Source organism: Sipha flava, unplaced genomic scaffold (genome assembly GCF_003268045.1).
Source record: "Sipha flava isolate LNK unplaced genomic scaffold, YSA_version1 115_pilon_pilon, whole genome shotgun sequence".
Classification (NCBI taxonomy): Eukaryota; Metazoa; Arthropoda; class Insecta; order Hemiptera; family Aphididae; genus Sipha; species Sipha flava.
The window spans coordinates 990,971-1,015,457 of record NW_020271739.1 but is presented as its reverse complement, the minus strand read 5'-3'; the positions used below and the strand labels follow the sequence as shown (position 1 = coordinate 1,015,457).

Sequence of the window (24,487 nt, the reverse complement as noted above, 5' to 3'; positions counted from 1 at the left end):
CGTGATTTGTATTTCATTTGAATTTTGTAATAAACCAAAAATACAAAAAAAAATAGGAAAAGTAAGGATGAGTGGGATGTAAGATGGGGGAGATAGTATATATGTGAATGGCGGTGAGGTATTAATGTATAAAAGGGTTGTTACCTTCCTTCTTGTTCAAGGGACGGCTCTCAGGGTTAAGAAAGTTCGAGAACCGATCAGCGCGATTATACAGTCTGCCAAGCTAAATAAAACAGAACTTACTTATTTTTCCGTAGACCTTCAGATGTCGAGGTTGAAAGAAAAAGGACAAATGCAGAATTTAATTGCACTGGATCCAGATACTCTTCAATACTCGTACGAAAAACACAAGTCGAACGGATTAAAATTATAAGTCAAAATAAATCGCATATATAAACTCTTGTTGATCTTACGATCGGTGCGCATGCACTAACGACCTAAGATCAAGAGCTCTGTAAAGGGTGGTGTGTGTCCCTATTATATAGGGACACGCGGCGGCATGGATCTTGGGCGGTCCTTTGAATGTAGGGATCTCAATAATATTTATTGTTCGACTCATGTTCTTCACGCAGGTATCGAAAATACCGTTATTTATTTATTTGAAGTAGTTTTAAAAATCACGTACATATAAATAGTATACATAATAAAATATTTGTGCTGTCTTTTACAATCGAATGATGGACATCATTACAATTTTGTTATTTGAATTTAGAAGTCGATTAGATTGTGAATCTTTTTCTGTTTATGATACGGATGCTTTTGATGTGGCTGTGGTGTGAATTCTTGATTTTTATTTTAATATTTTCTGCTAGCTGCTCGCAGAACTCCTTTAAGCTGAGGTGGTATTGTGGATTATCTGATTTGAAGTAAACAATGGTTGACCCATTATAGAGAACGTAGAAATATTCTATGGAGATGTATGACGTCTTATAATAGTTTCCGTCCCGACCAAAGATTACTATCACGGACGGCGATTTCCTATGTGCTTTTGTCTCTCGACATATCTATATATAACTCCACCGTTGTTTCTTGCACGGAGTTAAGGTTGGTCTCATTGGAAATATCCTGGTTTTACCTTTCTCCTGGTACGCTCTTCAGAATCTTGTCGCAAAAGGGTGGCTGGTAAGCTGCCTTTTTGTGTCCCTATCTCCTTATTGGTACACGGTGCCGCGCATTGTGTTTTTATTCGTCGAATAGTGTGTTATTTAGTCTTCGTGAAGAAGGCCTTTTTGTGTTTGATAAATTGTTGTGTACCATAATAACCATGTAGAAGTAATGTATATTTTTATCGGCAAAATGATACTATACGTTATTAATAATCCTTGCGTACATAAGCGTAGGTTGTGATCGATCGATAATGATTATTATATAATGTATTATTATCCAAAATCATCATTAAAATTTGTAACCACTCGTGGCCACAAACCGAGATCTAAGTTCTGACTAAAAATTAACTCAGTGGTACGGGACTTTGAAAAAAAAATACTATTATCAAATATAATTTACAGATCAAATATGATTTTGAACAGCATAAGATATTATACATAATCCATTTACATTAAACTCCGAGATACTAGTATTCCTAGGGCTATAATCATTTAAAATATTGTTTTAACAACACTTTTTAGGAAGTTCGGCTACTGAGCTAATTTATCAAAATTCGAGCTTGTGGGAGAAGAGAATTCAGATATATTATCGGGAGTTACAAATGACAATGCGTTCGCGATAATTTCTGTATAATATTAAACATAGACGTATAGAACGTATAATTGACGTATAATTGTATAACATTTTATGTTACTCAATGAAATAAGAATGTGTGGATATTTGGTGGGATTTTTATTGACGACATAAATACAATAAGTGGACACTTTGTCTCTTTTTCTCAATGTACAATAGAATAAGGTCAAGTATTTCCAATGGATAATGTAAACATATTACAGCCACGAAGGATAACAATTTTTATTCAAGTCCTACATTTGTTTCTTATAGTACTAATCAGCAGGGCAAACACATCAAAACCTAAAGGGCTTATAAAATGCTGTACCCCGAGAATCCTGGCATGTTCGCCAGGAGCATTAGGAATCATTTCAATATTTAATAACAAACTGGAAGATATGTGAAACTCGTTACAAGTACGAATAAAATATACTGTTTTTATACGCGTATAAACGACCGCGTATAGCTGTTCGGCGAGGGTATACCTGCTAATTGCAATACATATACTGTCCTAATAATGATAAGTGAATTAAGTTTTATTTTATCGACTCAACGACTAAAAATCAAATTATAATTTTTAAGTAAAGATAAATATTTGGTAGAAAAAAAAATTCTGAATCATACCCACATGTATAAAAACTGAGACGATTTTATCGTAAACGTAATAATCGAATTTCTGTAACAGAAATTAGGCAACTGGATTATAATTCAATCATATTTTTAAATATTTTTTTCAGTTCAAATAAAAATAAAACCACATAAAAGTCACTGATACTTTTTACAATATTTCTCACAACCAAAAAATTAGGTACAGTTAAAGTATTTTTTGATTCGACGTTCAAAACCATAACATATTGACTTTTTGAATGGTCACGAATCATATTGTTTTAACCACGAATTAAGATATATGGTATATACCATTTTATTGTACATTATTTAAGCCCCAATCATTTTGAAGAAAATTAAATCACGTCTACTCCCTAAATAATCACCTATTTACGTGCCTGAAATTACATGACTTTTTACTACCATCTTCATGACCATGATTTTCTTTTCTTTCGGCCCAGTTTTTTGTGATGATCTTTTCTCAGCAACGATTTGGTCGTCATCTTTAACCTTTCCAATCTTTCATTATTTCTCTTATGTTCCTTGCATACAAGAAAGTTCAGTACAACTTCTACCATATCGTTTTTGACTGCTTCCACCTTTTTTTCTCCAGATTATCCTTATACCCCTTCTTTCATATAATTTGTTATCTTCTTCGTCCGTAATAGTGGTTTCCTTATCTAAATTTGAATATATAATTGCCCCCTTCCTTACACTGTTACGGACTTACACAACTTAATTTTCGTAATGTTAATTATAATAATGGCTGGATAAATAAACGTAAAAAAAAAAAAAAAAACACGATATGTGTTTATAAAATTACTGTTACGTATCGTCCGACAGGGAAAACTATTGGAAAAACTCCCAGGCGGAATGCAATCGCGTGCGTTTCGGATCTTACGTAAAATATGCAAAATGTACCTGCGCTGTACACATAACGTACATAAATCGTTGATGGTCGAACGTCGCAGAAACGAAACGTAGTAGGAGAATGAAATGCGCTCTAGGTTAGGCTATTATCTATTTTTCGTGTCGCGAAAATGCCCGTTACAATATTTTACCGTCTAGTTATACGCCCCCGTAGGCGAACCGGAACGACTGTACAAAGTCACTTCCGATCGCCATTTCGCATAAATTTACACCGAACATCATACTCCACGCAGCGGTGGTGTACACTTCCGTCGCGACGCAGTGGTACGCACGTACGTGTCACACTTATACCTGCTCTGCCTACAACTATTACACACCGCCGCAATGTAACACAACAATGCATTCGTGTGCGCATGATGTCCACCAGCAGACGTTTTGAAATATTATATTCAGGACCGGTGGCAGTACCTGCGTATACACATGAATTAGGTCAGTGATTCTCAACCTGGAAGGTGCGCCCCCCTAGGGAGGCATGACAACATTTCAGTGGGGGCGTGAAAATATTGAAAAAAATAACGAAAAATGAAAACGTTGCCGTCTTCTACGCCGTGCCTTGCCGCTATGTTGGTGGTGGCCGTGATCGATTTTTTTTTTTATCCAAATAAATTAATTTAATGTTAAAAAAACTTCATTGAAGTTGTATTCTTGTCAATCTAATAGCCAACATTAAAGTATAGTTTAAATATAAATATTATACATACATCAATCTTAGAGTAGTAAGGGGTGGGGCGTGTACTCATAAAATAGTTTTAAAGAGTGTGCGGGTCTCAAAAGGTTGAGAACCCATGATTTAGGTAATAATTTATGTTTCGTGTAACGCCGCGCGGAATTTGTAGGCCGAAAATTATTTAGATCACGTTTATACGACTCGGCGCGACGTTTGTAAACTTTGCGCGTGTGAACTTACGAGCACATATGTATATATATACGTCTAACAATGCTCTCTGTGTACGCGCATTATACGGAGGGATTCGGGCAAAAGTTCATAATGATTATATACACCGTAGCTTTTTGCTCGCATCCGGCGGTTGCCATGCGCCGCGCCAAAATCCATTTCGATGACGTCACACAAGAGCCAGACTTTTAATCCTACTGCTTTTAAGATTTATGGTCTGCCCCCCCCCCCCCCACACATCACTATAAATCACTATAAAATTATTATTATTATTATTATTTCACTTGACGAGACCATTAGAAAGAAGTTTAAGATTTTATTAATCTCATCGTGGAGTGTTCTGTGACAATTATGTGCTTATCGCATTCGATGGATTGCGCGTATTTTGAAATGCACGAATTGAAAAAAATGACTCGTTTGAACGATAAAAATAAAATATGTACGTATTAACATGCTACAGGACCATTTTACTACCATTTTTCTTACAAAATATCATAACTGAGAATCAAATATATACACTATAGCGTGCGTACACCAATGGGCTAAGTTGTAGTGAAACGTGAACTGAAAAAATACCAAAATATATGCCAAAAGTTTCGATACGTAAAGAGTGGTTCTCCGATCGCAACAAAATAATGTACACCGCATCCGTGACCGCTATATTAAATATGATTTTTGAAAATGTCTACTTTATCGCGGTTGACGAAATATGCGTTAAGAAAAAATTAAACGGTTATATCGATTGTACAATGCATGGTATAACGAGCTGACACTAAAGCTAAAAATATAACATAGTAAAATCTGTTGAAGTACACCGGTTACGGTTGTTACTTACGCTGTACAAAATCAATTGTGACATATGTGGGATATGTACGAACCAGATTTCGTATATGAGATGTATATTTATTTATTTATTATTATGAAACGAAAGGAACTCGGCGCAAATTTAGATTTTAATATTATCTGTACATCGTCAGGCAATTTATGATATATCATTGATTTAGTTCCGTACTATACGGAATTATCCAGTTTTTCAACTTTATGTCCCGTTGTTCCAACCAAGATAATACGGGATACATTTAGTCCCGTTATGTCAAGTCTGTCCAATATTAAACATGATTTTTTTCCTTACTGCTAACGCATAACTCATTACTCAATTAAATCTCTACAATGATATTTTTGGGCTGTTTTGACCACTTTAACAGTTATATCTTAACGGTCACAAGCTTTACATTTTCTAATTAATTTTGTGTCAACATATCTGTGCAAAAATACATTTTCTCTCATATTGTACACAAAAAATAAACATAGAAATAAATTTAGTGTAGAAAGTGATTTTATATTAAAAATTACCAACATAAAACCTGATATTGATCGCCGTTTACTTAAAATAACACCAACCGTCATTTAAGTAAACCATTGTAATTATAATAATAAAAATAACAATGGAACATATTTAATTTAATTTTTATGCATTAAATACTTATATGGATATTGTCATAATTTTTTAGTTCCAAGTAAAGTAAAATTCCATAAATGTAAAATAACGTATACAGTTTCTATAAGCAAAATAAAAGGTAATTGAGTCAGGTGGTACGTGAATATGTAAAGATTGAGAACCGCTATTTTAATATTATTATTATTATAAGTATAGCTATTATAACTTTGGTTATGGTAAATTATACCTATGCGCTATTATTATCATTATTTTAATTATTTTTATTAGAAAATAGCCACTGCATACTCGTATTCTTATTATTTAATATATATGAAGGGCTAAAGCTTCGTCCGTGATGTTTCTCCCTATTCGCATCACTTCAGTGCAAATTAATAATAATACGGAATGACGACTGGATATTCGAAAATTTTACAGGACAATAATGTCGTAGACATTGCAGGACCTTATATTATATTGTACTGTTTACAATTGAATACCCCACTCGTTTGTACGATACCTATAAGTCAACTGGTAAGACGTTATAATAATGGTTCATAATGATAACATTAAAAATCTTCCGTGCCTTTTGTGCTCGTACAGTTTATCCTCTACCTAACGCAAACTCTCAAGAGTGATAAATAAAACAAAATCAAATTAATATATAATATTATAATTAATATAATTAATTATAAAATACAACCTAAACGTAAATAATATTATTTTTAGTGTTTCAAGCATTTTAGAGTTATTACAATTATTTTATTCCGACTTTGAGATCGAAAGAACGCGCATTTGTTAGTATAAAAACAATTGTTATTTTTCTTCTAAAATCTAATCAAATTTGATGCATACGTATACTTATACCACGCTTAACATAAATGAATGCGTGATGTACCGCACTTGTAAATTATATTATTATTATTATTATTAATATTAAACGTTACACCATGAACAAATCGATAAAAACAGTGCGCACAGTAAACATTTAAAAATTCCATCTGGTGATGGTAATATTAATTGTACGATTTCAACATTATCCGATAGTGTAATAAGCGTTGACTTGCCATAAACACCAAAAGAACATAATATGTAACTAAATCTAATGCGACTAGGAAGGAATCACTATAACGAGAAATATATTTAAAATCTTTGCAATTTGCCAAAAAATCTGATTAATCATGACTAAACTCAATGGCATTGTTTGCTATAAACGTATAATATGTATACAAATAGGTTTATTAATGTTTAATTAAAAAACACTAGAGTCTATAAAGTAAAAAGTACGCTAATTCGAAGTGAACTAAAAATAACTAAATAAACAAACACGTTTTAGAAAAATCCCAATGATTTTCCATTTAACCTAGTACTTTTACAAAAATAACTATGATTACTAGAAAAATAATATTTAAAAAAATAAGCCCAATTATTATAGGTTTCGTAAAGCACGAAACGTAATTTATGCCCAATAATAGACCCAACTTAATCAAATCTGAATATTTTGATAGTGATATACGAAGAAAACTTACTAATTACTACTAATATCAAATAACCTCATAATAATAATATACAAATATAGTAAATCCTCATGGTACACCCTACATATGATCAAATTAAAAACGAACAAATTCAATACTGTACAGATATTACTAGAAATTTAATTTCTGTAAGGATAAACATTTAAGTATAATAAACAGATCATGTTTTTTATTCCCTCAATTACTCTCCAGAAAACGTCATCGATTCAATTATTGAAAGTATTGGTTAAGTTTCTTGTGAATATTTTACACACAATTCAACCAATATTAATATCTGGGAGTCGAAACAACAGTACATTTTTGTGGGACACTAATCGAATTTAAAGTCAATGTACGGTTAACGTTTTACTATTCAAATAAACATAAGATAGTATAATCTCAACCGAGAAAATATAGTTGTATGACTACATCAGATACTTACAATTAATAAAATTGGTAGATTAGTGTTGTAAATATATCACCTAATTAAGAAAATAATAATGTTTTACTGTTATAGGAAATAAACAAAAATAATAAATGTACATAAGAAATATAACAATAGTCATTTAAAAAGGCTTCCGAGACGAGTACTAGGTAGTCCTTTCTATGAAGTTGTGTACGACAGACTTGATTTATTAATTATTTCATTTCTGTTTTTTTTATAAATTTTTATTTATTATGGAGAGTAAAATTTCATTATTATTGAAGATTTTAATGGTTTTGGTAGTGTACTTATTTTGGACACGTTTCATTTTAAAAATAGGTATGAAAATGATATTATTTTTATTTTCTCATCCAGCACTCGTTATCGTGGTCAGGTAAGAAGTAATATAACATTCATCTAGGTAACGGACATCTCACACTTGAACATCCAGTAGTCATTAATATGGTCAGTTGTTCGAACGTAAAACGTGAGGTACCTCATTCTTCTGTGCAGTGATCGTAATTGTAGTCACCAGAAAAAGAACTATATAGGACTATTAATAAAAGACTCTTAACTTGTTCGACAGTCGGAAAATTAGACTGCCTACGAAATACTTGTTTTATACGTCAAGCTCAACCGTGACGCATACGACAATTAGGATTCGCAAAACATAATTTAATTAACTGATATTAAAATAGGAACCATCAAAATAAACGGGGAACCGAGGTTTAAACAGCGCTGTTTTGATCAATTTAGTGTTAGATAAATATTGTTTCAACTACGTATACGTTTTAAAAGATAAAGTATGAATTTTAGTAGTCAAAAAGAAATAAGATAAAGAAAAATAAAGTCCACATACGTTGTGAGAAAGGTCAACAGTTTTCAATTGCTAGTAGAAATTAAAACGATATGAAATTCAAAAAAACAAAAACCTAATCTCAATGCCAGCGCATAAATTAAAAAGCACGAGTTCGCATACTCTAAATGGTAATTTAAATATTTTTAAACCGTTCATTGATTCGAACAAAATGTGTATTTTTCTTTACGAAAAAGTGGCGCTATATTACTACGCATAATATTATACTTAACGTGCGTCACAAACTCACAGCACCGCTTATAATTTATTCCGTAGTCATACTATCTGGAACGCAAAAGCATATTATATACGCATACTCTGAATCGGTATTATTATTCGATTGTGCAAGGCCTGGCAGTTAAGGGCTAGCGTATTGTATCGGATCACAATCAACCGGATAGACGAAGTTCAGTTGGAATAAAGCTTTAAAAATCCATCGCTGGAAAATCAAAAAAAAAAAAAAAACAATTCCACGTGAACTCGTTTAGAATGGAATTTGGAAACAACTGATTTTTTCGGCTAGCTTTGGATGGTGGGCTAATAAAATATAAATTTAAATTACAACCATAGGTTTTTATTTATTATCAAAATGGCGGGTATATATAGTTCAAAACGGTTGGTTTTAAATCGTTACTGGAAACTTACGTAATCGATTTAAAAGCTAATATTCGGATAGCAGATGAGTTTTGGGCCAACACCCCCGTTTACGAATATTGTGTCGAGCCGACGAAAAACAACAAAAGGTCATTACTGTTAGTCGGTTGGTTAATTAGTTCCTATACCGTGATTGTATGTTTCGAGACGAGGCCGCGATCCGAAAAACAACAGTGAGCTTCAAAGCTAAAAAACTGTAACACTCAATGCAGCGATTTCAATTCGTTCGATTCGTTTGAATACGGAGCACCTGGTTAGTCAACCCGTGACACGCTGTACGCGTTTTCTTAAGAGGACGTGATAGACATTCGAAAGAGTATCCCGGGTGTAACGAGTAATATATATGTTACGGTGAATGATGTAAACGTGGTAAAAGACGTCATTCCCCGGTAAATGACATCATTTACCTAAAAATTGGTAAACGTTGTAAATGCAGACATTCTCCGGTTATTGTCGTCAATCACCAGTTTAATTGGAGAATGATGTTTAATATTTTTATGTCGGTGTGAACGATCAGCTTCATTAGTTAAAAATATCATGATGGAAGTAGATAGATAAACGAAAATCCCAACTAGAAATAACGTCGATAACCCGAGTAATAATATGAGATAATCTTTTAGTTTATTAGTTAGTATCGACGGATATATTATAGCGAGTTGTATTTGCTACGAATGTGTGTTTTATAATATTATTTGTAAAAATTTGTGTCACCAGTGAACAAAATATAATAAAAGTTAGATTCAGTTTTAGTATTTAAGTATGCTGAATAAATTTAAAGCCTAAAAAAATGTTCAAAGCTTGATGTCGTGACATGTCGGTATAACTGTTCGTATCCCAATACCAGATGTTGATAGAGCACGAGGTTCTCCGCGTAATTTACTTGCCGTTATTATTTCATACGAAGATGACATGTATAAATTATGTAAGCCAATTTTAATTTGATTATGTTTATTTAATTTAAATAAAATAAATACCCGAATGTTTGAACCAGGTACAGAATATGGGGTGTTGAAACACAAATATACACGAGCACAAATTTCTCCATGTAAAGAAAAATTTCTAGAGCTAGATGAAGCCATCAAAAAAATTAAAGACAGGGAAATAACATTAAAAGAAGCAGCAGGACATGGAATAGCTATTCCATCAAGGATTTAATCGATGCAACTGAAAAACTGGTTGTGGTACTAAAAAATGTGCTTGCAATGCAGCGGAAATATTGTGCAGTTCAAAATGTCATAGTAACCAAATGTGTACAAATAAATAATTTGTAATATGCACGTATTTTATTATTTTTTTATTTTAACAATAAATCATTATTATAAATAGTACATACCTATAGTAAAAAAACCAGTGTATTATTTGAGATTTATCATCATTTACCACTAGTTTTGGTAAATGACATCAATGACCGGTGAAAGATGTACATTTGAATTTAAAATCTGGTTTTTTACATAATTTACCTACATAATTGAATCATTTTGGTAAAAGACGTCATTCACCGGAGAATGACTACATTCACCAATATTCATCTTTTACCGTAACATATATATAGTATATCGTTGACGATACGGATTATTGTACATACGATTACGTGATGCTTGATCATATTCGTAGATCTATAGATAAAACAATCACATCTTTACGATTTTTTGACAAGAAACTATAAGGCGCGGGACATTACAATGCGGTATTGTTATTTCATGGTAGCGGGTCTTTATTTAAACATAAGATAATTATTTATGATGTAATGTTTTTATTTTATTTCAATTTATTACACTACCTAATTATTTATGGCTACAACGAAATAAAAAATAAAAACTTCAAACCTCAACAATGTTAACTTAGAATCCGTTATCTAAGTAAAAAAATAAATCACAGACACTTATGTGATGGTTATAAGGAATTGACTTACTGTGATCATTATAAAATTGAACATGAATAAAAATGAAGATCATTGATTTGGAATAGGGGTGTGCAAGGTTCTGTTGAGTGGTCAAATGAAAGGGATAAAGGTTGATATACGATGTGGTATGCAGAATTCCATAACACAGAACATCCGAAGAAGAATCGACATCACATATACATTTTGTTGATTTCGTATTCACGGTTTTGAAAAGTTTCGAGGAAAAAAAACAACAATTTAAAACAATATTTTACCTAACGGTTCAAGTACAGTGGATATAATTATAATTAAGGCGAGCAAATGAGAACCCTAGAGAATAATAATAATAATAATAATAACACGTAGGGGAGGATAGAGCGAGAAAAGAAATTGGAATAACATTAAAACATACGCGTGACGTCGAATCTCGATGAATGCGTGAAACCCGAACAGGCAGTTCACTAACCGGCAGTGCATGGACGAAATTCGAACAACTGAAAACATAATTGCTGCAATAAACCGCCGAGATAATATAAGAGCTCTGCGCATTTTCTACAAAATATGATGTATATTTACATACCGAATAATCGAATTTCACGTGACAACTGTTTCCTCATATAAATACGCGAAATACAGAACAATTTAAGTAACAATGAAGCTACGATATAACTTCATTTCGTGTTGTGGAATAATAGAGCATGATCTATGAAAATTTGTGAGATTGAAATTTGTACATTCTCTTTAAGGGGTGAGAGGCAGGGCAGAAATCAAATGAGATTCCTAAGCTTTTTAATCCTTTTTCCGATAGCCCGATATGTAACGATACTAGTATATTACAAAACATAAATCCACGCATTTCTTTATAATAAACAATTATTTTGTTATGACGTCGGAGATTCCAATGATAGTCGCTATCAATCGTTCATAGTGATTATATTAATGTATTCGTTAGTAGCTTTTATAATGGTTTGGTCGGCCTGCGAAAAAATAAATCGCCAACAAAACGCGTGGGTAATCTGTTAAACATTAAAAGCTCAACCCTGAGTGCTGACAAATTGAGGTGTTGGATTTTCGAGGTAATAAAACATTTGTAATCGACCCTGGAAATGTGTGCTGAAACTTGTGACATTTAATGCAATGAAAAATGTAGAACGAATGGGTTTTTTTTTTTTTTAATATTGTAATATTTTATGCACTCGCTAAAAACTCTACAGAGATAACACGAGAACGTTAATTTTGTTCTCTTTGAATGCGATAAACACAGGTCAAGTCGGTTACTCCGAAATTTATTCTACCGATTGCAGATTTTTTGTGCTACTTAAGATCACGGAGGATCAAGCATGCGGGTGTGTATCAATCCTGTTAATGCGAGAAAAAATTCACGTGGTGGGTGCTCAGAGGGGGTTGTCCTGCGTCGGTTCTGGGGGTTGCTAGGTGCGGGTGTACTCAGAGATAATACGATTTTTTATACTCCCGAGATTTGTGCCGTCTCTGTGCCGACCGTTTTCGACAGCCACGCCCGAGCACACGTTAAAATATTCGCACATAATGCGTTTTCGTTGTGAATTAATTATATAAGGTTCAATTATGAGATAGTAAACAGAGCAAGAGTTATGAAATATCCATCGTTTTTACGCATTCATTAACCCCTCGTCAATTCGTTTCGGAGACCCGAGGCATTCGAAACAAATCGATGATAATAAACACACGCGCACACACATACACACGCACACACGTACTCGTTGTTCATGTATGCGTACGCTTTCAATCATAACGAACGGTCGGAGTAACGTGTGCGACGAATTGCGCAAAGCTCTGGGGTCACTGATTAATATTTTCCCAGGACCACGTTACGAATTCAGAAAATTCCTGCGGACCACCAACATTCAACGCACATGTAAAACATATTTTATAACGACTACTACTAGCCGAAATTAACAATGAAACAGGTGACAAGAAGTATGCTAAGATATTCTATACAACCGGTATACATATACGAGATATATTGGTTGCCGTCGAAAAAACATAATAATGTTCAAGTATAAGAAATCGTATACAACATAAATTATTCTAACTGTCGCGCTCACGCTTTCAACTATCGGTTTCTTCTCTCCTTCTTAGATTTTAGTTCACCAATGTCGTCGGATGCGCGTATTGCATAAAAAACTGTTAATGTTATGAAATAAAAAAAAGTTCACCCACATCACCTAGACCCTCAACCTAAAAAATATTCCTCCATTTCTTTTCAATAACTAACAAATCCTTATGCACAACTCCGTTAAATACCTAGGTGTCCTCCTAAATAAAATACTTACCTGGGCAAACCATATTAAAGGAAAAATAACACCTCTTAACTTTAAATTACAAACTTCAAACTAAGACTATTACTCCGATCCAAAATTGCTTTAGCCAACAAAGTGCTAATTTACAAACAAATATTACGTCCAGCAATGACATATGGCATCCAACTCTAGTCTAGAGAGCCTCCAAAAATTCAAATCCAAACAAATTACAATCATTCCAATCAATAACTCTTCGTGTTCTTTCTAATGTTCTCTGGTATGTCAGTAATTGTACTCAATACCTCCTCAACCTACCAATAATATCAACACTTGTTCCTTATCACTATAATAAATTTCATAAAAACTCCTTCAACCACACCACCAACCCCATCATATCTAATCTATACTCCCACACATTACCGGACAACCCACTCCGTCGTCTTAAACGTTAAATCAAAAATATATATTAGCAACTAGATTGCAAATTGGAAGTAGTGTCGATGGACGCCCACTTCCTTCAAGCCGTCATGTCAAAGAATCTGTCGACCTATTTACTTATAGTATTACTGTATATACAGATTGTAAGATTTCTTTTTTAAACGGTTTAAATTTTTCTATTTTTAGGTCTTTATAAAATTAGTTATTGCTATGTATCCGAGTACAGATGTCGTAACGCGAAGCGAAAAGCTTGAACAGTACGAATTCGAGAAAGTTTGACACCATCTAGAATTTCTATGCCGACGGCCCAAATGGGTCTTAGAAGAGATTTGCAAATGGAAAGTTCTTATTTGAGTATAGAGCGTAATAGATGTCACTATTAAACGCATTGTGTTTGATTTTTTAGATGGGCCCCCAAATGAAAATTATATTTATAAAAAAAAAAAAAAATGTTTCAACTAAAAATAATTATCATTGAAATCGAATATTTTAAAATATTAAATTTTATTTTATTTTCACAACAGAATAATAATAAATATTGATGAGTAAATAGAAACAGAAAAATATGTTTAAACGGCAAAGCCAGCCTCCTGAACAAACGAAATCATAATAGTTACAACCTGTTCAGAAATGGAATTTAAATATATAATACATAATATGTTATAACGTATTCGGTTGACTACGCCGGACGCGCGTAATGCGAAAACCGTTACCGGTGCTCGCGCCAATAAGTACGCGGATGAAGTATAATATCGAGACACGCGCATTTCGCATATACATACGATTATTATTAAAATGCGTACGTCTAAGGGGGACGTAATACAGGTGATCAAATCATTTGAGCGGAAAATTACGTTTTATTTTACGTGGGACAAAACCATTTGGTACTAATCCGTCGTGGTAGAGCTCCTTTTTTTCTATTATTTATTTATTTATTTTTTTTTTCTAAAGAGAAGGAAGTAATCGATGATTAGACGTTTTTATTTTATCACCAACAAATATGAGTTCAGTTATTTAAATGTTAACGTTTCTAGAACTTAACATTTTTTGTCCAACCATAACCATAAGAAATTATTGAAATAAGATGATCGAAAAAATAAGAACGTTACATCATGGATGATTATTTACATGTTTCTTATATGTTTTTTTAAAAAAATAATATTAATAATAACAGGAGCCTTTAATAAGGATATACACTCAGTGGTTCTATCCTGCGTCATATGTTTTTTCCGACAAAAAATCGTAAATAAATGATTATTTTCATGGGCGCCCGGAGGGGGGGCAAGAGGGGGCATTTGCCCCCCTGCAATTCAATAGAATGTTGAATATTTTAACTTTTATTTTGATTTATCAACATTTTATCGATATTTTTACTCTAGTGTGTGCCGTGTGGTGTTGTTGATCGTAATGACAATATATTATAAGGCGTACCTACAAAATAATACGTATTACATTAATCGCGCAAAATTAAATACGTTTCAATTCTGTGAATTGATATTAATCGCCTATTGTGTAAACCACTTATGACGATCGACGCACCACGTGGCTACATCCGAATTGGTTCCCGACATTCCAGGCAACACACATCCGAATTGGTTCCCAATAAATACTTTCGAAAAAGGCGAAATCCAATCTAATTATATTTGTTATTTAATATTATTATTTTACTAATATTTTGAAATTTCCCATCTTTATAAGTACCAAGGTGGATTGATAAGTACGAATTTCGGAATGGATGAGATAAATTATCATTTAGATAAAAACCGTGATAAAACGGGCGTTATATTATCGATATTGACGGATATCTAGTCGTATTTATAAGTCAGTACGGCATTCAGTAATCCGCCGTAATAACCGCAAAGTGTTTGTATTAATGATTGTATTTGTGTTTAAATCTTTTCGAATATGGAATTTATGTACAGTGAAAAAAATAAAAACTTATTGTATTTGAAGGTTATATTTTTGGGTTTCAAAAAAAGTTGGCAGACGACATTGACAGTTGGACATGTGGAAAAAGAGCACGTAAGTCGTATTTGAAAACAAATAATTTAAATACAATTTTTGATAAAAATATAATACATAATCATGAAAAAGACGACGAAAAAAAACTTAATAGACAGAAATTAAGCAACATTTCAAAACGAAAAGCTCAAGATGCATTACATGAACAACCAGCAAAAATTATTCGCTGTGAATTGGCTAAATCCGATATTGAAACCATAGATTCTCAAAATGTACGTAGAATTAGAAAAAATATACATACTAGTCGATGTAGTACAGTACCCAAGTTGCCCAAAATATTGAGCGAGATTCATAATATCTTAAATAATTATAATTTAATAACTAATTGTGGAGAAAATTTTTTATTTATTAACAGTGCTGAAAACAATATTATTGGTTTTTCATGTGATAGCAATTTGGAAGTATTGCGTCAAATAAAATTTGTGTTTATTGACGGTACTTTTAAAAGCTGCCCAAAGCTTTTTTGCCAACTTTTTTCAATTCACGGTGTAAAAAATAATTACTATGTTCCTCTAATTTTCTTTTTACTTCCAAATAAAACGAGTGATACGTATACAAAAGCTTTCCGTTTAATTCAAAATTATTTAAGCCCGAATGAAATATATGTGGATTTTGAAAGAGCCATTCATGTAGCGATCTCCGAAGTATGGCCTTTAGCCCAATTAAAAGGTTGTCGGTTTCATTTGGGTCAATCATGGTGGAGGAAGATACAACAATTAGGGCTTTCAAATGAATTTAAAAATAATGATTCCGAAATAGGACAAACATTAAAATTGTTTTTTGGCTTATCTTTGTTATCACCCAAAGAAGTTAACGATTGCTTTACTAATGATTTGATATCATTAAAACCGATTAATGGAAAACTTGAAGAATTCTTTGATTACATATTAGAAAATTATATTGAAAATGATAGTTTATTTCCACCATCAATGTGGGCTGAATATACCAGTAGTATAGAACGAACAACTAATTGTTGTGAATCATTTCACAGCAAGTTCAACAGTTGCTTTTATTCCGCACATCCAAATATTTTCCAATTCATGAACGTATTAAAAGAAATTCAAATTGAAACTTATGTAAAATTATAAAGTACTGACAAAAAACAAAATGTTAAATCTAAAAATAAAGAAACGTATATCAAAACAGAAATAGAGAAATATAACAGTAATGAAATAAATCGATTAGAGTTTATAAAAAATGTTTGTTAAACATTTTTACTTCAATAATACTTGAAAATAAATTGACGAATTAATATTATATTTATTATATTATTATAAAAATATCATTATACAAATTAAAGTGAAAAAAAATCAATGTTATATATACATACAGTCCTAAGTCTGTATAAAATGGGAAGGAAAAAAGAAAATATTTTGACCCGGGAACCAATTCGGACGTTTCGGAACCAATTCGGACACTCCGCACCACGTATACATAGCTTCAGCTTTTATTTAACTAATTTTTTAGGTTGTAAGGAATATATTTTTAATGTTTTTTTGGTGTTGGATTTCATATAATTCTAACACAATTAATAGTTTACAAGGAATAAACTTTTTTTAATGTATTTTTTTTTTTTGCGTTTGATTTCATTATGCGCCCCCCTGATAAATTTCCTGCGGGCGCCAATGATTATTTTGTTTCTAGATCCACGGACACGATCACGATCGCGGGTCCTGCAAAACCTGCATGCGGTCTCGTACAAGCACTACCGTCGTCTTCGTCAAGCCCCGGCGCACACTTCTGGTATCAGGGGCGGCTCCGAGGAGGGGGGCACTGGAGCCATAGCCCCCTAGGCTTTTCAAAAATTTAAATTTTTTTAATACTTTTTATCCTTGGAAACTGTAAAATCCCGATTATTTAATTAGATATCTACCTAACAGTTTAATTTTTCCTAAAAACCATATTACGAAATTAATATGAAGTGTGTATCATAATATAGGAACGTAGTCGGATTCTATGTCTCAATACAAATTTGGGGAAACAACTATTATCAATTAATACTTGAAATGCCCCCCTGGTAAGTCACCGCACCTGTCGGCTATCACGAACTTAATTATCTCTGACAATAAGAGTTTCAAACTTTGAAAACGCACATTATATACAACATTCATGGGCATAATACGACGTTTACGAGAACCGTGAGCGGAAAAGATTACGCGCGCGCCACACTCGACGACGGGCGGGTCTTTCACCGGAGATTATTGAAAATATTTTTATACGGCGACAAGATCGATTATTTTTTTTTTTATTAGATCTATTTTTTTTTTCACCAATCGTATTATTTAGCGACAGATCGCTATGTTTAAGGGTGTTAACCGAATTCGATTACAGTTACGAACGGATTGCGGTCGTCGCCTTAACATAACAATGGACTTTCTATCGACTTCTGCACAGTTTCTTTATTCGCAAAATTTCACCGCAGTTTTTCTTTCCCCCCATTCGAATTCACTGTACGCGATAATAGTATTGTTCTGCACCGTCGAAAAAACAAAGAAATCGAAAAAATTTTCACTCGAGACACACGATACCGGATCACTGGGAAGTGCAATTAAAAATGCATGACGTTCAGTTCATTATAACGAGTATACATTGAATTCGCATTGTCCATCGCACAACACTTTAACGTGACGTAAAAACTATTATGTTGAAAACGACTTGTCACTTGTCGTGATAAAAAAAACCCCCTCGCCGTACATAGCGCGATAAATATGTTAGAGCTGTTGAGTGTTGTCGACGAACGCCCATCGTACGGTGAACGTTTTCGTTTTCGGCAGCCGTTGTAGTTACTAATTCATATTTGATCCGTTGACCGGCCGTTAAGATTTCTTTGTTTATAACGAAAAAAACGCAAAGTTTATGTTTTTTTTTTACAAAAAAAAAATTGTTATGAACATTTTTTTGATTATCGCATAAAAATATCCAATACATTTTTAGTCTCATAATTACAGCCAGTGATGAGTTTTAAAAAGAAGAAATACGTGTTTGTGTGCCGTACGTCGTATACGGTATTTGGTATGACGGCCAATATGTTAGTATAAATTATATTATAGTTTTAATAATTTCCGTGTCGTATTGATGATATTTATGCGGCTTCACCAGCAGGCCCGGTTCAAGTGTTTAAGCAAACATAGGCGAAATTTAGTTTTTGCCACCCCTTAAGTGTAAATATTTTATCAAATATTTTTTTTATACAAAAAATTTTCCAGGAAAAATGCCACCCTAGGCATGGGCTTAAGTCGCCTTCCCCTTGAACCGGGCCTGTTCACCAGCGTCTATTACTATCGCGAATTAATGCCAAATTTTACAAAATCTTATAACAAAAAGAAAACAACAATTTAGTCCGTACAGAAATGTGTGCTACGCAATTCATGTTTTGAACATTATAAAATAATACCATAGTATATTTTATATTAATATAGTTTATTTATAGCCTTATTGATTCTTTTCATAATATAGATAGCAGGTATATCGTATACACCGTCATACCTCTATGTTTCTATCTACATACTTGTGCGTGTCGTATTATTATACGACATTAGAATATGCATTTTTTGTTAACAATATATATTTTTTTATAAATACGGTATGGGCTTGGGGGGCCGTGGCCCTAGCCCCACCCCCTGGAGCTGCCTCTTGCATAGACAATATTGTCCGAACAACGAACACGAAAACAAATTACCGAAGACAATAGCCGCGCGTACTTGGTAAAATATCGAAACAAGGCATGGCAACGAATAAATAAACGCGCATCGTCTTCAGTCGAGAAAACGCTCCACTGACGAACGATTTACTCCCTTCGAAACGTGCACAGGGGCGGACTAGCCAGGTTAAGGGCAAAGGTGCAATCGCCTGTCATGCCTTCGATAATAGGTAAAAAAATTTACTTTCTATTAAATTACCAATTTCGATATTACCTACCGCTACCAGTTGCCAAGACCAAGTACCCAGCTATTAAAATGACACCCATGCCAAACTTTTTAGTGGTTCAGTGAACCACAAAATTCATAATCAAGCCGCCTCTGGGTAGGCACCCTATTTCACATTGCACGTGTACGCGGTTGTACAATGTGGGTAGTTTTTGTGTCGTCCTCTCCGTACCACGAAATCCGAATATCTATAGTTTCCGGAGAGTTCCGCGACGAAATACAATATTGAAAATCGGAAAACGTATATATGTCGCACTGCTGACGAAAAGATGGTGGAGGGGTGGAAAAAAGAACGCACCCCGTCCTAGCGGTATTGATCGAAATTAATTAATTGTCTTACGCGCGTTTTTTTCGCGGCGGTTCTCGATTTATTATCATTCCTACGAGTTATACTTCCCGAGCGTCAATGTAACACACGAACGGATTAAAAAAATAAATATAAGTATACACCTAATGCGTACGTCACGGACTGGACCACTGCGCGGCGGGTGTAATCCTCCTTACGAGACTGCATCGGTCCCGTCTCTCTTCCTCTCCTTTCCTCGCCACGTTCCTTCTCTTTGGTGGGCCACGCGGGCTTGCCATTAAGAACGATGCGACTAATTGCTTTTCAATCACAACGCAAAAATAATAATACCTAGAGAATACTACAACGGCGGCGGGCGTTTGTGCACCAGCTATACGGGTAACAACGACATCTGCGATGGTTTATCCGGGACGCTGGACACTCTAAAATAAAAACTCGTGCCAAATACTCGTTAAAAAAAAAAAAAAATGACAATATGAATAAAAATGACTAAAAGAATACTCTGAAAACGTTTTTAGTTGATACTTCGCGTATGCTTTCATTATTTTAATAAAGCTTATAATGTAAACGTATTCAGACCGGAAAGTGGTTATTTATTGTTACTGTCGACGAAAATCTGCATTGTACCAAAGACATTAGATTTTACAAAATTAAACAAAAATATAGTGAATAAAATAAATATATGTGGGGCCCCGCAAAATTCTGCATCGGACTGACGTTAGGGAAGGTGCAATACCCAAACCCCCCACCCACTCATTAATGACTTATTTACATAGTCGGCAATCATCAACAATTATAATATAATTATTGCAGAATTTTGTTTACGAAAGTAGTCGGCAAATTTATTTATTTATAAACCAACCAATCCCACCCCCAGCATCGATATTTGCTAACGTGAGCACCATCATGTTGTTCCATCGTCTTTCACCGACGTACTGTCACTTCTTCCCGCCATCCGCTGACTGCGACGGCACTCCATCGTCCAGCGCAATTACGAAGTTGCTACGATGTTTAGAATAAAATCGGTTGAATTTTATTCTTTGGAAAAAAATATCGTAAAAAGTACAACTGTTCTCGGTGTTATACAATAGAATATTGTGCACAATAAACTATCATTGTAAAAAGTGTATAATTTTCCTGAGAAACATTTTTCTGTTTCCAACAGAAAATCAATACTTTTCTTCCAAAACGTTAGTTTTACTTACTTCGGTTACTTACGCGATAGCTCCGTGGCACTCGATTAAGATTAGTAACACGTAGGTAAAACACACACGAGGAAACACCCAATCCCACAATCTAATTGCTTATTTTTTAAAGCAACAAAAATATAGCAGTCCATTTTTTCTTCGTTTTGAATTATTCGTCTATCTATCACTCTTATGTCCGATCAAATCACGAAAAAAAGATAATAAGTAGTTCTTCCGTTGTATTGCGAATACGGTCACAAATTTGATAGTTTGTACTGAGTTTGATTATTTTTTTTTTTTTTTATACTTTTATGAAATAATAATATTCGTCTTTGAGTTTCCTAGAACTTCGGCGATAGGACTCGATTGGTCGAATAACTCTGTCCTGATTCCGTTCATATTTAGAACTTCAGCTCATTTTTTTTTTTAAATTTATTTACTTGTTAAAATATTAAATCAATCACAATAATTGTATTCGAATACGTATCCAACGACATTCAATACGTGTTGATACGAACAGCGACAATATACTGACATTCTCCGCGTTGACACAATTGACATTGTTGCCATAGTTTTTTCTGAACAGCGCAACTCGCACGAGCATGCTTCGGTTGGAGTTAGTATTGAGTCACTCACCGAACGCGGTAGCATCGATGCGAAACGTGGACCCCGACTTAATATGTATGCAATACCCGTTCAGATGTCTGCAGTATTGTGTTGCGCACCGGGTTCGAAATCGAATTAAGGATACCGACACAAACCGAGTTAGCGTCCGTCATTCTTCTGCATACTTGATTGTTTATTATCCGGCCAATGGAAGTTTCGTCACGGATTTGACAAAACCGTTGTTGTACGTTTGAATAATGTTACGTTCGATTGAAAACTCGAGAAGAGGACGTCTCGAGATAACGTAATCCTAATTCCTAACGTAACCTCTCCCAGAAAACGTAATCCTGATAGAAAAAAGAACCCAAGATCGTACCGTCGTGTTCCGAAAACCTTTTTGTTTGTGTGTCACGTTCGGCGTCACGATCTGCTCACAAGACTTATCACTCACGTTCTGGAAAAACTGTGCAGTCCTCTATATCTCCGGTAAATTATTTTTTGATAATTTGACTAATAATATTTAATATATTTGTTTGTATTCGAAATGTAGCCAAAGGTTTTAAAACAATAATTATGATTTTTGATTTTCACCAGTTGCAACAAAAAATTTCAATGATATTCATATAATAATTAGTTAAACTATCAAAAACAAGAATTATTTATAATTCAATAGAAAGAGGAAGATTCGCTTTGAAAAATTCAAACAGAAGTTAGTATTTTTTATTTACTTCGTTTGTAAAACAATTCGTGAATTTGAAAATTATGTAGGAAAATATTGAATCATTTGTTTACCGTAGTACAATTAGAATAATTAGTAACATTCGTGCGACAGCCTAGAAAACAAAAGAAACCAACAACCATCGACCTCGAGACGAAAAAGTTTCGGACGAGTCCCTTAGTCAAACTTCGGTTACCCGCGGCGGTCGTTATTCGTTGGAATCGCCGTCGAAATTGTATACTATTGAATACCGCCTCCATCGGATGTCGCGTTTGCGGTCAGTCGGAGGAACACAGGACAATCGGCCGAGTGCAAGAAAAGTCTGTGGTCCGGCCAAAACGTTTTGGGGTACTGCGCGTTCGTCCAACAACCTGTACTGTGCCAAACGAATTCATTATAAAAACTGTGTCCGAGTTACGTGAAAAATAATAAAAAATAATAAAAATCACTATCAACGGGCGTCTCCGATAAACGGTCACTCTTTCGCAACAAGTCGATGGACGACGGGATTTTGTGATAATTTTATGAAAGATTAACGCACCGAAGGTAGTCGGCTGAGGATCTCTGCATTTCGCCTCCGGTAGATGTCCGCGGATGCACCTGGTCCGGAACCGTCTCGACTCCGTCGCCATGGCTGCTCACAGACGATACGTCGTCCAATTGACTGAGCCAGAGCCCTATCAGAGAGGTCGTTTGCGGTTCTAAAGTGGCCGCAGCGTTTCCCTGCACGATTTAAAAACTCGTAATTATATTGTCCTTCAGTCGTCCGCAAGATTAAGTACCCGTTTTGCCGAACCCGTGCGCTCAACGTTGTCCGCTTTGCATCTCCGGTGATTGTAGCTCTGACAAATTCGACATTTCACCATTGGAGTTGTGTCGCATTCAGAACATCTGCTCAGCCACTTATAGAACGGTTTGTTCGCAAAAATATGTTGAATAACTGTTTGTGCCATCTCCTTTCCTGTGATGGACCAGGAGAAGTGAATATACTAGATATTTTACATAAAATCGTAACTTTTGCAACAATAAATCACGTCGACACGTTTAAATGCGGTTATATAGCAATGATACACAAATTTATAAACTTACGTTGTCGAATTGATCATTTGTTCGGCTAACAGAATCGTATCGGCCGATGAATATATTTTTAATATCGTTTTTAGCGATGTTTTTTAGGTTATTGAATTCAATCAAGCGATAAAAGAATAACGCATGTTTGGTTTCCTTTAAAATATCGTATGCACATAATATTATGACAGTTTTTTCCATGTGTAAACGCCTAACGGCCAACTGTATTCAATTCTACTGACCAGCGTAAAATCTACAAAAATATACTTTACAATTTAATTCCATACCTCATAACAACTCCCACCCTCAGATTACCAAAACCAAAATTCTTTACTTATGAAAACGTTTCAGTTCTAATATACACTGCATATAGAATTTCGAGTCATACGAAATGGGCTTTGCTCTTGTAAATGAATTATTGCCTACATTTTCTCTTCGTTTCCAGAGATCCTCCTCGGAAATGCGCGTCGCAGTTACGGTAAAATATCTCCACCACGCCCTTACGGGCTTCGGTTGTAAATTTTTCGAAGTTTTCTACCAATACCATAATACGGACATTATGTATGCATTTCTAGAACTTCACCTCCTACTCTTTCCCTGAACATCGAAATCGTATTTAAATATTAATACGAATAAAATATCGAGTTTGATCGGTCATCACGGGAGTTTTACTTGGACCAGGTTCACGACAGTCTGTCTTGTTATAAGGTTTTCCCACTTAGTGACGGCGCTAATTTGCGAGACCCTGGGAAAATTAAATGTTGGGTTATATAATTTCTATTAATTAAATATTTTAAGTTCAGTTAAATTTAAGCACAGTTAAAAACTATTTCAGAACCGCGAGGCCCTAGGCAACTGCCCCTATTGCCTATTCCCACCGTTCCTGGAATATTAGACAACATCAAAAATGATAAACAAGTAAGCTAGATAGAATAAATAACTTTTTATTACTTAAAAAACAAAAACATTCAATACATTAATAAAAATGTACTCATTTACAACCTTTTAGTACAAG

At 34.1% G+C, this 24,487-nt stretch overlaps 1 protein-coding gene across 1 annotated transcript; it reads right to left on the bottom strand.

Moving 5' to 3' along the window:
* Positions 1-22,466: 22,466 nt before the first annotated feature.
* Positions 22,467-23,675, bottom strand: LOC112691852. Its single transcript, XM_025566274.1, has 4 exons — positions 23,494-23,675; positions 23,187-23,365; positions 22,946-23,127; positions 22,467-22,775 (listed from the first exon to the last, which is right to left on the bottom strand). Exons 2-4 carry the CDS (start codon positions 23,355-23,357, stop codon positions 22,613-22,615), a joined length of 516 nt encoding a protein of 171 aa, XP_025422059.1. The 5' UTR covers positions 23,358-23,365; positions 23,494-23,675; the 3' UTR covers positions 22,467-22,612.
* Positions 23,676-24,487: the final 812 nt, after the last annotated feature.

Coding starts and splice junctions, on each gene's coding strand:
- LOC112691852 (XM_025566274.1), bottom strand. CDS start 23,357: ATGGCACAAACAGTTATTCAACATATTTTTGCGAACAAACCGTTCTAT. Junction 23,128..23,186: donor GCACGGGTTCGGCAAAACGG/GTACTTAATCTT, acceptor TAAATCGTGCAG/GGAAACGCTGCGGCCACTTT. Junction 22,776..22,945: donor TCCTCAGCCGACTACCTTCG/GTGCGTTAATCT, acceptor GGCACAGTACAG/GTTGTTGGACGAACGCGCAG.